This window comes from Silurus meridionalis, chromosome 19, assembly GCF_014805685.1.
Source record: "Silurus meridionalis isolate SWU-2019-XX chromosome 19, ASM1480568v1, whole genome shotgun sequence".
Classification (NCBI taxonomy): domain Eukaryota; kingdom Metazoa; phylum Chordata; class Actinopteri; order Siluriformes; family Siluridae; genus Silurus; species Silurus meridionalis.
The window spans coordinates 16796932-16812260 of record NC_060902.1 but is presented as its reverse complement, the minus strand read 5'-3'; the positions used below and the strand labels follow the sequence as shown (position 1 = coordinate 16812260).

Below are 15329 nucleotides of genomic sequence, written 5' to 3'. Positions count from 1 at the left end.
CCTAACAAATATAAAATACAAAATCCTATTTTATATTTAAAATACACATTTAAAATACATGTATCATACATCCTGCCCATCCCTGAACATTCAAATCAGCTGTCTCTAACCACAAGACTCTTGTGAGAAGCAGCTAAAAAGATCATCAGGTCTTTTTACCCACCAACGTTGCCTCATACAATACTTAATAAGCTCAGCTTGTCATGTAAATGAGAAATCGTAAATTCCTCTGTCCTGAAGCCTTTCACATGTAGGAAAACTGACTGTTACAAAGCACTAGACGAGAGAATCCTTCTATAAATGTTAAATAAATGTATTTCCTTACAGAGAACTTAACCATACAGACCTTCTGAGTTTTATTAAATATCTAGCTAATGTTTAATATATTATTAGTCTTGGACTTTAAGACGTCTCGAGCATATCTGGGAAGTCCTGGTATACACTGGTACTATAGAAAGAAAAATGTTTTAGCGCATTAATGTAAACAATTTGCATGAAAGTAAGAGCTGCTTCTGTCCAATCGGCATCACAAGATATTTAAAGGAGAAGGAAAAATATTAAAACAATACATGCTACAAAATATACAGTGTGTGTGAGTGAAGGAGAGTAAACGTGTGAATTACAAGCAGAGTCATGTGGTGTTTCCAATGTAAACGCTTCACTGTCAGCAGGAATCCTGTATTAAACATTCCTGACTTTGCTCTCTAGCCTTATAAAACTGACCTGCCTGGTGAAGGCAAAACCTGATTGTTCTACATGAAGCGTGACCCTCTGGTGACACCCAGACCATCCTGTGATGTCTCCTAACCCGGGTTTAGAGGTGAAGTTAGGAGCATCACTTGTGCACCGCTACCACTGTAAACTGTACTTTATTACCCTGTTACAACTTCACTCCTACTTATGATGGTATTATTGTCAAGTTATTACTCTTACACACCCTATCATTTGGTTTGTACTATCTGGACATCAAGACATTATGTCTTGTCCTGTATAAGATAAGATCAGATAAGATCAATCCATTAACCTAATACCCAACCTAATATTATCTGATCAGACGTGATCCTATGGCTCTCTCTTTCCACTTACAAATTGGCAACAGCGCTTAAGTAATTAAGAGCACCTAAATGGTATTCAGAATGTTGAATTTCTTAATACTCATGTGATCTTTTAACAGAAGAGTCTTCCCTAATTTTAACAAATTCTGCATAAAAAGTAATACACTGTAGGCCAGGTGTCCCCAACCACCGGACCGGTACTAAGCGGGCCACAAAAAAAAATTCATTCATCAAAATTTTATTATTTTCCGCACTTGCTTCAGTTTAGTTTATTTTATGCATGGATAAATGAACCTCCCACTGATACCGAATTACGTTGAGTTACGTTTTCGTTATATATATGTAATAATAACATGAATAATGAAATGATATAAAATGTATAGACCATCTCAAGAAAGTGAACAATAACAAACGTGGGTTTTATTAAATACCAACAGTCTTAATATGTAGTGAATCTGATTTTACTTGCAATATTCCACATAAACAGATGCAACTGTTTTAACTCCAGACCTCTCTCTTTTGTTTTCATGAATGAACTTAAGCAATACCTGTTTCAAAAAAGCTTTCTCTCTTAAACTCTCCCTATCTTTAATGAGGTGTAAGTCTAAAAAAAATCTCTTTTTTTACTTTCTTGTCATTGTTTACAATTTTATTAGTTGATGGTTGTATTAGTCTGTTTACTGTCTATAAGCATTTATTACACAAAATAGATTCAGGCGTGCGCATGCGTGGTAGCTCACCCGCGCCGACAGGGTTACACGCAGGGCACACGAATGACGTCACACGCCCTACCGCGTCATACGTAAGTAAGTACGTACGCACGCACGCACGCCACAAACAAGTTTGAAACATAGGAAGGAAAAAAATATATAAATATTTTTTTTATTTTTTTTAAAAGACCAAAGGCGCTAAATACAAACATACAAAACCAGAATAAAATGTGGGAAAAAAATCATGATTAAAAGCGTCTCCACTGAGCAGAGTTTTCTTTCCTGCTGAATAGGACCCCAGGTTCGCGCGCACACCGTTCTCTTTTAAATGTTTTGCTAACGTTAGTCATCGTATCCAGGTTAGCTTCTAATGCTAGTTAGGCTAGTCTAGTGTCCGTGTAGAAGCAGCAACAATAATACAAATGGTAATAATAATGACGCCGAAATAGCTTTAGCGGTAGGTGCTAATGCTAAGCTAATTAGCACAGAAAATAAATATATATAGATATCATATACATTTTATAAATGAAATGAATGCTAACGCTGTAAGGTCGGGTGACATGCTCTAGCTAGTCGGATAAGTTCCTGAGGGAACCGCTTTTACATTTACAACACAAACCCCTGCGACATTGCGCGTTAGCTAGCTTAGCTAAGACATGCGAACCAGATGACCGGCTCTAATGCCCTGGAGCTTTGACTTTGTGCTTTTTCTCTGTCCCGGTTTTGTTTCTGCAGAATGGCCCCTCGTCTGCAGCTGGAGAAAGCCGCTTGGAGGTGGGTGGACAGCGTGAAACCAGAGGACATAACGCAGGAGCACATCGAGTTGGCGTACCGTGTCAGGGTATCGGCGTGTAAGAGGGGGACATGCAGGTACTGCACTCTCAGACTCATCATATACTACTGGTTTATTTTTAATCAGGAATGAGCTCAGATTCTAGTCATTGCCCACTCCTGTTGTTGTTGTTTGTTGTTGTTGTTGTTGTTTGGGGTGAGTGTCAATCTCCTCTCTTTCACACTATACGCCTCAATTCACCACTGATGCCATTGAGTTGCAATCCAACATGATTCACTGAGTCGAATTGAGTCGAGTTGCTCCACTAGGGATGGGCGATATTATTGATTATATTTTCGATCCGATACTAAGGTACTTGTCAAAACCGATAGCGGCGATTCTTGATACTGATTCTTATTCGCAATGATTTACCACGAGATTTGATTTTCTCTGTTTTTTTGAGATTTCCGCTATTCAGCGTTATTAAACAGTTACAATCTGTTTAACTTCCTTCCATCAAGAAGGAGATACAGGAACGTACGCACCAGAATCAGTAAGTTCAGGGCCGGCTTTTCCCATCTACCGTCACCCTACTGAACTCCACACTACACTGCAGGGATTCTGTATATACATATAAATATACACTTAGTGTACTTGCTCATCAGCTTCTGCACATGTTTACAATGCTGTACTCCTATGCTTAATGCGTATTAGTCCCAAACTGTCTTCTGTTGTCTGTCTGCAACGTTTTTTTGTCTGCACTGTTTGCGTTGTAGCTCTATGTTGTTTAGTGTAGCACCAGGGTTCTGGAGGAACATTGTTTCATTTTCACTGTGCACTGCGTCAGTATATGGTAGAAATGACAATAAAAGCTTCTTGACTTGATTTTGCAGGATCTTATTTTTTATTGGTGTATTTTCTGGCAAGTCCCCCACACACACACACACACACACACACACACACACACACACACAGGAAATGTGTTTGACTTGATATGTTGTGGACATCGGTTGTAATGTATTCTGGTTTTCCATGGTTTTGTATCGACATTATTTTTTAAACGAGTTGCTCTTTGATTTGTTCCAGATCTGAGATTAGAAATCGGTGCAAATGTTGATCATTAGGCTGAAATTTAAATTTAATTGTTCGATATATATTTATAATAGTATATTACTATTCAGTTTTTGCGTATTTGTTATGCGACCATGTGTTTTTGCAGCATGCTTGCATGTTTAAAGGGTGCTGCGTAAAACATTATAATAATAACCATTTTATCCCGTCCCGTCCCACAGGAGAAATTGCAAAGGAAACCCGAATTGTCTAGTAGGAATTGGGGAGCAATCATGGCTGGGAGAAATTGACGAAAATGCCTTTCACAACATCGATGACCCAAACTCTGAAAGAAGAGACAAGGTATTTTATTAGTGAGCGTCTCACCTCCTGAAATGACATGCTGATGATCACTAAGCTCACTTCCTGTACTTTTTTATGTTTTGCTGTTACATCGCTTTCCATTTAAGTGTCACGACTTGACAGTAATTTGAGCTTCTACATGCATGAGTTGTTTTGTACAAGAAGTTTATTGAAAGAAGTATAAAAAAATTATAATGCTTTTTTTTTTTTTTTTTTTTTTTTTGCAGAACACATTCGTGGGCCTGACGAATCTCGGTGCCACATGTTACGTGAACACTTTTCTCCAGGTGTGGTTCACAACTTGGAACTGCGCCGCTTGCTTTACCAGTGTCACAACTCCAGAGCTGAGGTGCACAACGCAGAGTCAGGTGAGCTGGCTTTCTCCACCTAGCAGGGGGTTTACTCTGAGAGTGAAAGTATAAAGTGATTGATAGAGTAATACTACATTCCAGTGGTCTATGATGAGAGGGTCTGTGAATTATTGTGTTCGAAGTCATATTGTAGGTCTGTCATGGGAGCATAATTCATTCAGTGGAAGTTTTGAAATGGCAAAAAAAGCTCTTCTCTGTATAACTTAAAAATCAACGATATGAATAATCTGTACTTATGCTATTTTACAGTCAAACAGGTTATTGTTAAAATGAGGTCGTGTGACAATCCCGCTCTTGTCTGTCCCAGATTACGAGGCGAAGACGATATGTGAACATTTGCAGTACCTGTTTGCTTTGCTGCAGAACAGCAACAGAAGGTACATCGACCCATCGGGTTTGGTGAAAGCGCTGGGACTCGATACGGGCCAACAGCAGGTAAACGGTCTCCAACGTGAAACGGTTTGCAGGTCTATAATCGTGGAGATCAGACTGTAAATAGATTTAATCGTATTAAGTGCATCTTATTTACTGATGATATTTTATCACAGACCCGAACAGTGCTAAAATCTCACAATGTTGGAATAATATTCTCCTAATTACCCAGCCATCTTCTCGTTCGCCGTTTTCAGGACGCGCAGGAGTTTTCCAAACTCTTTCTTTCACTCCTCGAAGACACTTTGTCCAAGCAGAAGGATCCGAACCTCCAAAATGTGATTCAGCAGCAGTTCTGTGGACAGTTTTCTTACGTTACAGTGTAAGCTTTATAACGTTCTCATTCACTACACAGAGCTGAAATCCTGTCAAATATTAGCACACGGTGTTTATATTCAGCCAACACATCTTCATTTTATACATAGTTTCCTTGTGATAAAAAAGATCAAACACAAGCTAAACCTTCTAAAAAAAAAATTACAATGGATCAAAGCATAGATCAATGAAGCTTGATAGACCTAGAAAACCATTTAGAGTCACCTAAATAATGTCAGAAACCATAGAACTTTTTGTACCTGGAAAGTATCTGAGACACAGGGGATAAAGTCTTTATTGGCGGGTTTTATAAAGTCAAATGTCCGAGTTTATGTGCTTTAATATTAGTTCTGGCGCCTTGTTAACCATTATAGTGTTCTTTTTCTCTCTTTTTTTACTCACACTTCATTAAACTGTGCTGTATATGTCTGTTTGATCGACTTTTATTCACAGTACAGGTTTTGGATTACTTTTTCACTGATTTGTATTCATGTGATGATAAATATTACTATTTTTATTATACTGTTATTGATTTAAAATGGATCGATTTTTATTCTTGGGACAGATGTAACCAGTGCGGGCGATCGTCTGCTTTACCGTCTCGGTTTTACGAGCTGGAGCTCAATATACAAGGGCACAAAAACCTGACAGAGTGCATCACAGAGTTCCTCAAGGTAGCCTTTCCTTTCTTAATAACATCTCCAAACTACAAACAAAAATAAACCTTTTAAAACTCGACCAGAGCTGTGAATGTTAAACAGCTGAGTGTTAAACAGCTGGTCCATGATATAGATAATATAGATATAGTTATATTTATAGATTTTCGTGCACTTATGTATTGTTTATATCTTGGGCAATTATGTGCGATAATTCTATAATAACAAATGTAATTAATTTATAACTTGTGTATTTTAAAATGTTCTTATTTTGTTTAGTTTATTTTAATCTATCATTTTTTACTGTGATCAACTGCAACCAAGTATTCTGAATATTATGGGATGCTTCTCAGCACAGCAGTCCCGATGTAGTTATTTTGGAAGAGCAGTGAATAGTATTGTGTTGTAACTTTCAGGCCATTCCAGATTTTCACTTTTTTATGCTGTGATGTGCATGCAAAGTTGTGATGCAACTTTTATGTTGTTGTTTCTCTGGTGGCGTTCAGGAGGAGAAATTAGACGGTGATAACCGATACTTCTGCGAGAACTGTCAGAGCAAGCAGTGTGCCACACGTCGGATTAAGCTCCACAGCCTTCCACGGACTCTCAACCTTCAGCTTATGCGCTTTGTGTTTGATAGGCGAGTTTACAGAAGCTACCCGGACTGATAAATAATTCTTTATCATAATCAGCAGGGTTTATTTACGTGCGGTTTTTATTATTTTAGTGTTTGCAAATTGGCCACTAAACGTTGGGTTGTTTACAAGTGGAAAAAGTCCAACTGTCGTCATGGAGTAGATTTCTGCCAATCACATATTTCATATATAGTACTGTGTGTGTAATCAGTATATATAAACATATAAAGCATCATTTCATATTCTTGGTGATTACATTCCTGGTGCTTTCTCTGTCTAACTCATGCAGTTTAATCTTGGTAATTTGGGAGCACTAATATTGAGCAGGATGTTGGACTGAGACACACTGCAGGAGAATCCACACTGCAAAAAGTGACATCTTTAATGTAGTCTAATGTAAAATATATGGCATAGGTGTGGACTGTGTCAGCCAGTCTAAACCAGGCAGAATAAGCGTATTGTATTATTTTATATAATATAAAACTTTTATACAATATAAAAATTATTATACAATATGTATAATAATTATTTTAGCTGTGTGAGGATTTTCTCTTTGTTCAGTAGAGAACTACTGTGAATAACATGTTCGGTTCTTTTTCCCTCTGTTTCTAGGCAGTCTAGTCACAAGAAGAAGCTAAACACTTATATTAGTTTTCCAGAAGTCCTTGACATGAGCCCGTTTTTGGAAGATGAAGGTACCCCCCCAGTTTGTTTTGACACTGAGGCCTATTTCCTCTGTTTTATTTATATTTTGAATTTGATTTATTTTTTTGCTGTTTCCTCCTTAGAGGAGAAGTGTATGTACGAGTTGAGCGCCGTGCTGATTCACCGTGGCGTGAGCGCCTACTCCGGCCACTACATCGCTCACGTGCGAGACGCTCTCGCCAACGACTGGTACAAGTTCAACGACGAGGAGATTGAAAAGATGGAGGGCAAGAAGCTTCAGCTGGGCATCGAGGAGGATCTGGGTAAACCTTTATTTATTTATTTATTTATTCATTTATTTATTTTTAAATCGAACGGATTGTAATGCGTAGCCGTACTTCTCTTTATACATCCTTTGCTTGTCCATCAGCTGAAACTGGGAAGTCACAGACCCGGAAGCCTAAATATAGCAAAGGCTTTCACTGTTCGAGAAACGCCTATATGTTGGTGTATAAACGGCAGGAGGAGCAGGAGGATCAAATCCAGACCAGTGTGGAGGTGCCAGGTATGACCTCAATATCTTATATTTACATCAGGTACATGGACATCATGTTTTTCCTTTTTTCACCCTCATTTGTTATTATTATTAATCATTTATTTTATTATTATTTTTTATTTACAGACTTCCTCCAGAAGCTTGTGGACCAGGACAACAAAAAGTTTGAGGAGTGGTGCAGTGAGATGGCAGATATGAGGAAACAGAGTGTGGACAAGGGCAAGGCCAAGCACGTGGAGGTCAAAGAGCTCTATGAGCTTCTACCTCCACAAGAGGGTATGTTTAAAAAAAAATAGATAAAGAAATAAGAAAGGAAGAAAAACTCTGATACGGATGATTGTTATACCACGTAGGTGAGCCGTATGAGTTTGTCCCTGTGGAATGGCTGAAGAAATGGCTGGACGACTCGACAGCCATCAAAGAGATTGACAACAGCAGTTTTCTCTGCTCACACGGAAAGTTGCACCCGGACCGCCTGAACGAGGCCAAGCGCATTTCCCACTGTGCTGCTCAGATCCTCTTTAGTCGCTATGGTGGAGGACCCAGAATAGATGGTACGAATCAGTAATATTCATATCGCTTTGTTTTGCACTTTCGGATCACGAGACGGCACGATTATAAGAATTCCCTGTGCGCGTAGGGTCGTTTCTGTGCAGAGAGTGTGTAGTGCGACGGTGCCGTGTCCTGAGGCTAAAAAACCAACTCAATGAAGACTACAGAGAGGTCACCAACCTCGCCAAGGCACAGCCCAAAAGGTATTCAGTGTGAATGAAAGTGAATTAAAAAAGACTGGGTTTAGGATGAAACTTTGGGAATTACCGTGATTAAATTTCACGTGCCATTTATTAGTAACGAGCAGGGTTTCTGGGTCGGGAAGGCGTCTCTGAGGCAGTGGAGGCAGCTGGCTCTGGAGCAGCTGGAGGAGGAAGAAGAGGAGACCAAACACAGCGACTGCAAAACGAACGGGGAAAATTCCTCAAGTCCGAGAGGTAACGTGGAACCCGCTCACTGCTGAGATGATGGTTAGCTGCAGACCGAAAAAGCTTACAGCTGAACCTGGAACTTAAAATGGTACCAAAATACATCTCACTGGTCAGCTGAAATATAGTCTCTGTGTAAACTTGTGAAACTAGTTTCCCAGTTAGACCATAATGACCAAAAAAAAAAACAACAGGAAGAAGAAAAGAATATTTGTGAAAGAGGTCACGTTGTACATTTTAGGAGATTTTAAAGCCGAACGATGCACGGGTCTTTTGACCTTCTGAAAGTGAAAGAACGTCTCAACAGGAAGTCGGGATATCAGGATTAAAACCGACGCATTCAAATCACCATTAGTAGTAAACGCTTTTGAAACCTAGAGGATTGCTGTCTTTCTTTCTCTGTAAACAGATGGTGAGAAGGAGAACGACAGAGATGAAGATGAGATGAAGAATTTCAATGAAGACATTCTTTGCTCTCACAGTTAGTCATTTTTTTATAATTCCGTATTCCAACAAGATCTTTATTAAACATTTATAACATCTGTATAACCTGCTCATAACAGACATAGATGCATACTTATATACTGAGATGTGTGTGTGGTTTTCACTCCAGGTGGTCTGAGTATTCAGGAGAGTGAGAGGCGGCTGGTCACCAGCGAGGTCTGGAGCAAGCTGAAGGTTTATTTCCCCAAAGCACCAGAGTTCACGCATCAACAGGAGGCTTGCCAGCAGTGCATGGTACTGCATACACACATACACCCACACACCTGTCATCATAACACTAAGAAATATAGCCTTAAATGTCTTAAGCAGAAGATGTCTAAGGTAGAGACTTTTTCATTCCCGTTCCCGTTTCTCCCGCTTGCATTATTTAAGCTTTGTCCCGCTTCCGTCCGCAGGTAAACTGTATAAGTAGTTTTATTTTCAATGCATTGACATGGACATGAACAAGGAACTTCTCAGAACATAGACCATCAACTGGACAAGGTTTTGTTGTGTTGTTTGTTCCTTTCTTTAATAATGAAGTCATTTCTGTAGCACTCTGTTGCGCTCTAGTAGTTACCTGCACGTGAACCACGCGAGAGTTCGTTACCGACCTTGTGCCTGTAAATCATTTTATTTTATTTAAGTTGCCATTGTTGCTTTTGTCCATTAGATACATACCAGTTTATTTTATGAAATATATTTTAAAGACCATTTTGTGGGAGTCCCGTGACACAAACTGCACACACATTACTATTTTACCACCCACAAAAATCATACCTTGTCCCGCGCCGCACTCGTTTGCGGCACGTTAGTGCAGATCGGGAAATCAGGACTGTCCGTTCCTGCAGGTCTCTGGTGAAATCAAGTGGAAATATACTGCCATTTGCATTGGGAAGATCAGATCATTTTACTGTCTGTGTTCTTTGAATCTCATTATTCAAAATTAACAATTTTTTTATTGTTGTTTAGTTCATTTAATTCCGTAAAATTTTTAATAAGCAGAGCAACACGTGTCTATACAGCTCCAGTCTATAGTTCCAATAATGAAAATATGACGATGCAGGTAAGGACAAATTATGAAAAACAGAATAAGTAGCTTATTTAAAATAATAAAAAGAACATTTTATGAACTGATGCTGTTTACGGAATTGAAGCGTGTGGGGATTAAACCTGTGATCACCATCTTCAAGGGGAAAACAATGCTCCCTCTGGTTGTTGACTGATGTACATTTAAATTTATTTTTTTTTTTAGAGGTTGGAACGGGAAGGTAAAGAGAACGAGGCTCTGAATCGAATGATGGCCAATGAGCAAAAGAGCTCTCTCCTCAATCTTTTCCACGAGAAGAATCGTCCATCACTGCAGAAGTGGCCTCAGGTATGATCTTTTTTTCTCCGTAGTGGACGGCATTTTTACAGATTTATTATTTTTTATTACCGCGTTTAATATAATTAATAAAGAATGTTGTAGGATTTTAGAAATCAGACAAAGGCATGCAAAGGCATCCTCCAATGTCTTTAATGATGTCTGTCTGTCTGCAGGACACGGACATTCTGTACATCGTGCCATTGTTCTTTGTTGACGAGTGGAAAAAATTCATCAGGTGAATTTATACTTTGCTCCAAAATGTATAAAATATATTGTTTGTTGAAATGTTCTCGGTGTTGCTGCAATATGTTTTTCATCATTACACACACACACACACAATTACAGAAAGCCAGCCAAGTCGAACCCGGTATCCAGTATTGGAAACAGCATCCTGCTTTGCCCTCATGGAGGCTTCATGTTCACATACGACTCCCTGCTTCAAGGAGATGTTCAGCAGTGAGTAAATTATAACCAATTTTATTTTTTTCTGTGAAACCATAATGTGGTAGGTTTTGCTTTTGATCTTCAAAGCTTTGATTTTAAGAACATCCGTGTGTGTGTGTGTGTGTGTGTGTGTGTGTGTGTGTGTGTGTGTGTGTGTGTGTGTGTGTGGTTTCGTTGCACAGTGTAGCTCTGCTCTGGCCAGCTGAATGGGATGTGATCTGCAGGCTGTTTTTGGTGGACCAGACCATCTCCATATGCAGGATCCACGATCCGTCGCAGGACAACGGGAACGTGCAGTACCACACCCAGCCTGGTAAACTTGGATAATACATTTATAATCGGTCGTTGACGTTTATCACGTGTTTTTAATTAGACCAGGGGGACCTCCTACACTTTGGAGTTTGGCAGCTCTCTATTTGTTCTCCATGAGAAAGAGAAGCCATGCTTTAATGAGTGTGATGTTTGATGTAATTGTCGTGTGTTTGTTTCAGAGCTGTGTCGAGAATGTCGTGAGGGCTTTATATTCCAGCAGCAGAGGGACTTGCGGGAGTACGCTCAGGCCACTGTTTATGTGCGCAAAGTCGTCGACAACAAGAAGGTCAGCTCAAAGTCTGTAATATGACTTCTGCAGCTTCTTGCCATGGCTCAATGTTTCTGTCTCCCTGATAGTTTTTCCTCTTTTCTGTGTAGATAATTAAAGAGGCTGCTCAGGAGTTCAGTATGAGTGGCTCAGAAGCAGAGGAGGAGAGAGAAGAGCCCAAAATAGAAGGAGAAAAAGACCCAGACTTCAATCAGGTAACCCGAGTGAAACTTCTTTTAAAAAAAAAAAACAACTCCACTCAACTAAAGCAGCAATATGTAACTCTTTGGGATGAAGATGTTCATGAAAATGTTGACATAGCGTTGGTAAGCAGAAGGAGTTTATAATCACTGGTTGTAACCGTTAATGTGTTTAAACGCTTGTCCCTCTCGTCTTTCCTTACCGCAGTCCGAGGACGGAGCAAAGCGACAGAAGCTGAGCGAGACAACTTCTGCCGTCGCCGTCTCATCCTCGTCCTCATCCTCTTCCACTTCCTGTGTGGCTGTGGGGAAATCAGGGATTCGGCGGAGCATGCGGCACAGGAAGCTGCGCGGGGAGAAAGCCCTTATCGTCTCCGCCAACCAGACACTTAAGGAACTCAAGATCCAGGTGTGTGTGTGTGTGTGTGTGCGTTCTCGCTCCAAACTCGGGTGTATTATGTGTTAAGCAGTTTAGCTTAATTATTTTTTTTTTTTACAATTTTTTTAACGCATGCGCAGATCATGCACGCCTTCTCTGTCGCGCCGTTCGACCAAAATCTGTCCATAGATGGCCGATCGCTAACCGATGATTCGGCCACGCTAGGAAGCCTTGGAGTCTTTCCAGAAAGCATCATATGTCTAAAGGTACGACTGTATCCTCGCGTTCTCTGCATTTCAAATTGGTGAAAAATTTTGCTTATCCCTGACCATCTTTTGTGTCATAGGCTGATGAGCCAATTGCAGATTACGCAGCTATGGATGATGCATACCAAGGTGAGCACTCTTAATATCTAATAAAAATACAAATATTCCTTTGCTATATTGTTATTGTCATTGCTGCATATTTTCTTTCCTTTCGTGTAATATTAAATGTGTGCTATTGTTTTATTTTTATTTTTTTATTTTTTTATTTTTCCCCCTCTCATCCCAGTCTGTTTACCTGAAGAAGGATTTAAAGGTAGGAACGGCTTCATGTTTTCCTCCAGTGAAAGCGTAGAGGTAGCGAAATTCAATTTAATTGTAATGTAAATGTATTTCTGTGTTTAGATTTGCATTCTCCATTACCAAACTTTGCAAAGTTTGGTGCAGAATGAAAATTAAATGATATAATTTACAATTGTCATCTCCATCAGTAGTTTTAATATATAGCTTACATACTAATTTTAACGCTTTAGAAGCTGCAAGACCGAAATGAAAATATATTACCTGAATCGGTTTAATATGTAACATGTCCAAGCAGAAATGGTGGCAAAACGATACTTTATTATGATTGTTGTTTGTCCTTAATGCATTTAGACTCTGATCATAACGCTGAGACATTTGTAGCAAAATGTTTCCAAAAAGATTTTTAAATCATTATTCTACACCTTTGGCTCAGAATGCATTTTGAAATACACTGTTTTAAATATGTTGTTATATGATGTAATAATGTGATATAGTACTGTGAGACAAAACGATCTACATTTTTCTCTTCCTGGACGGTGTGGGTTTTTGGGTTGGGATTGTTTGCGCTCATTGTAATTAAAGGGGTGTGTTATATTTTTTGGGTAAAAGTGTTACACGGTTTCCCTACCGAGTCCGGTGGCGTTATTATTGTTTTTTTATTTGCTAAATGGTAAAAATTGACCTCTTGAGTGGAGATTATAATCACAGGATGTGAGTAAGACTGCCTCTACAAGTACAATGGGCAAAAAGAGAAATATAAACAAGAGTGTACTGTTAAACATGTGCAAAAACAGCATGTAAACAGTTATAACACACCCTTTTAATTTTGCAATATATACAGCGTTAATATTAGCATGCAATTTACATATTAAAACTACTGTTGGAAATGGCAACTATAAATGATATAATTTTGCAATAAATTTTGCACTAATGGTAATGGAAAATGTCAATTTAAATACAGAAATGCATTGCCATTTTAAAATTTGCACAGTACATTTTAAATTGAATTTTGCCTCCTGTATGCTTCCATATCTTCCTCTCAAAAACGTTTTATTTAAAAGACTATTTTATCTACTAACAAACATGTTTAAACCTGCAGGTACTGGACTACTGGGACACTAATACGGGCTGTGGATGTGATCCTGACAGCATCTGTGTGAAACAAATAAAGCTTGAATTTACATCAAGAGGTTGACTGAGAGAACGAAGTCAGATTTGTTTAGAGTCTGATTTTATATATATATATATATATATATATATATATATATATATATATATATATATATATATATATATATATATATATATATAGGGCTTTGTAACTTAGTTACAATTCCTTTAGCGTCGTCTGTTTTTACTTTAAAGCAAAACAAAATCATGCGTTTGCTTTTAATATTCCAAGCTGTTGATGCATTCTGTAAGTGCACCCCATGACTGTGAAGAGATACGGATCGAGACCTCATATCACATCGCCTTCGTTCTTCGTGGCAGCGTGATAATAGCTCCAGAGGACGGGCTGACCTTCAGACGCCCTCGTTATTTTATTTTCTGTAAAAGCTTCCGGAGAATATTTTATCAATGGTTACACACCGCAGCGTCTATCCGATATTCCTAAAGAATGCATGAGCAACTTCAATATTAAAAACTTATCTGTGTGGTTATAAGGACACCTATTTTTTATTTTATTTTTTCTTCACACCAAAATCAACTCTAACTCCGGAAAAAGCAACATCTGGAAAGACATGGAAGAATACTGTACTAAACAGGGGAAAAAAAACTATACGCAGTTAAAACATGTTCTGCTGTTACTTGAAATATAATGCAGAAGTGTGTGTGATTCTTTTCTGTTCATCTTTTTATAAGGGCAATAAAGTTCTTTTTGGTTTTTTTCCTCACAAGGTCATATAGAGTTAAATGTGAGAACAGATCAAAAGGATAAACGTGTTTCCCTTTCTGAATGCCACAGAAATATTCTATTCTTTTCACCTTTTTTGCCCCCTGTATCTCCCTCCATGTTGGGAATTCTCTCAGTAACGTTCTCTCTGTTGTAAATCCAGATTTCACCGAAAGCTTTTGCACTCTTGTACATATTGTAGATTTCTTCGTAGACTCTGATATGACCAAAACTGAATAAATGCTGATATATGAATCAATATTGTTTATAGTCTAAATATAAATATATATAAATGCAAATAAGTATAATTTTCATTTTTTTGTAACCCCAGTACCACCATCACTGCACTTCTTTTCTTTTAATTCTTTTTTCTTTCTTTATTTATTTTTTTTTAGTTTTTGAAAAAGTATTTTTTTCCTACATTTTTTGCAAGTCTTTTTTTCCTTTTAATTCTTTTTTGTTTTAAGTCCTTTTCACTTCAGGTTTTTTTTTTTTTTTTTTTTTGCAAATATTAATTTCCTTTAAGTCTTTTTAACTCGTGTTTTTTTTAAGACTGGAGCTATGAGATAATGACATTAAATACTACATGATCAGAACAGAGAAAGCAAGAAAGGGAAAGAATCAGAAGATAGAAAAGGTGTATAATACATTTTAACTTTTAAGTAATAGGTTTAAACTCCATAGTAGATCAGTGTAGAAGAGAAAACACGTATATAATAAACTTTAATTATACAGTGTACATTAATGTAAATACACGTGCATTCAGTATATGCGCACACACGTTATATTTAAACCTAAATGCATTACATATCATTTGCATATGGCCTTATTTATTACATGTATTACTCTATTATTAATAACAACAAAAACGTTT

At 38.1% G+C, this 15329-nt stretch overlaps 1 protein-coding gene across 1 annotated transcript; it reads left to right on the top strand.

Annotated features, from left to right (window-relative positions):
- Nucleotides 1-1838: 1838 nt before the first annotated feature.
- On the top strand, nt 1839-14714 carry usp48 (ubiquitin specific peptidase 48). The gene is given in 29 exon segments (XM_046875552.1): nt 1839-1861; nt 2501-2635; nt 3830-3950; nt 4178-4244; nt 4247-4318; nt 4629-4756; nt 4951-5075; nt 5634-5742; nt 6231-6364; nt 6972-7054; nt 7148-7327; nt 7435-7569; nt 7687-7836; nt 7914-8114; nt 8201-8315; nt 8410-8549; nt 8950-9021; nt 9154-9278; nt 10279-10401; nt 10566-10627; nt 10738-10848; nt 11019-11149; nt 11328-11434; nt 11527-11631; nt 11825-12025; nt 12136-12261; nt 12342-12390; nt 12548-12574; nt 13661-14714. Coding segments are annotated over 28 exon segments (3156 nt in total). The 5' UTR covers nt 1839-1861; nt 2501; the 3' UTR covers nt 13684-14714.
- Nucleotides 14715-15329: the final 615 nt, after the last annotated feature.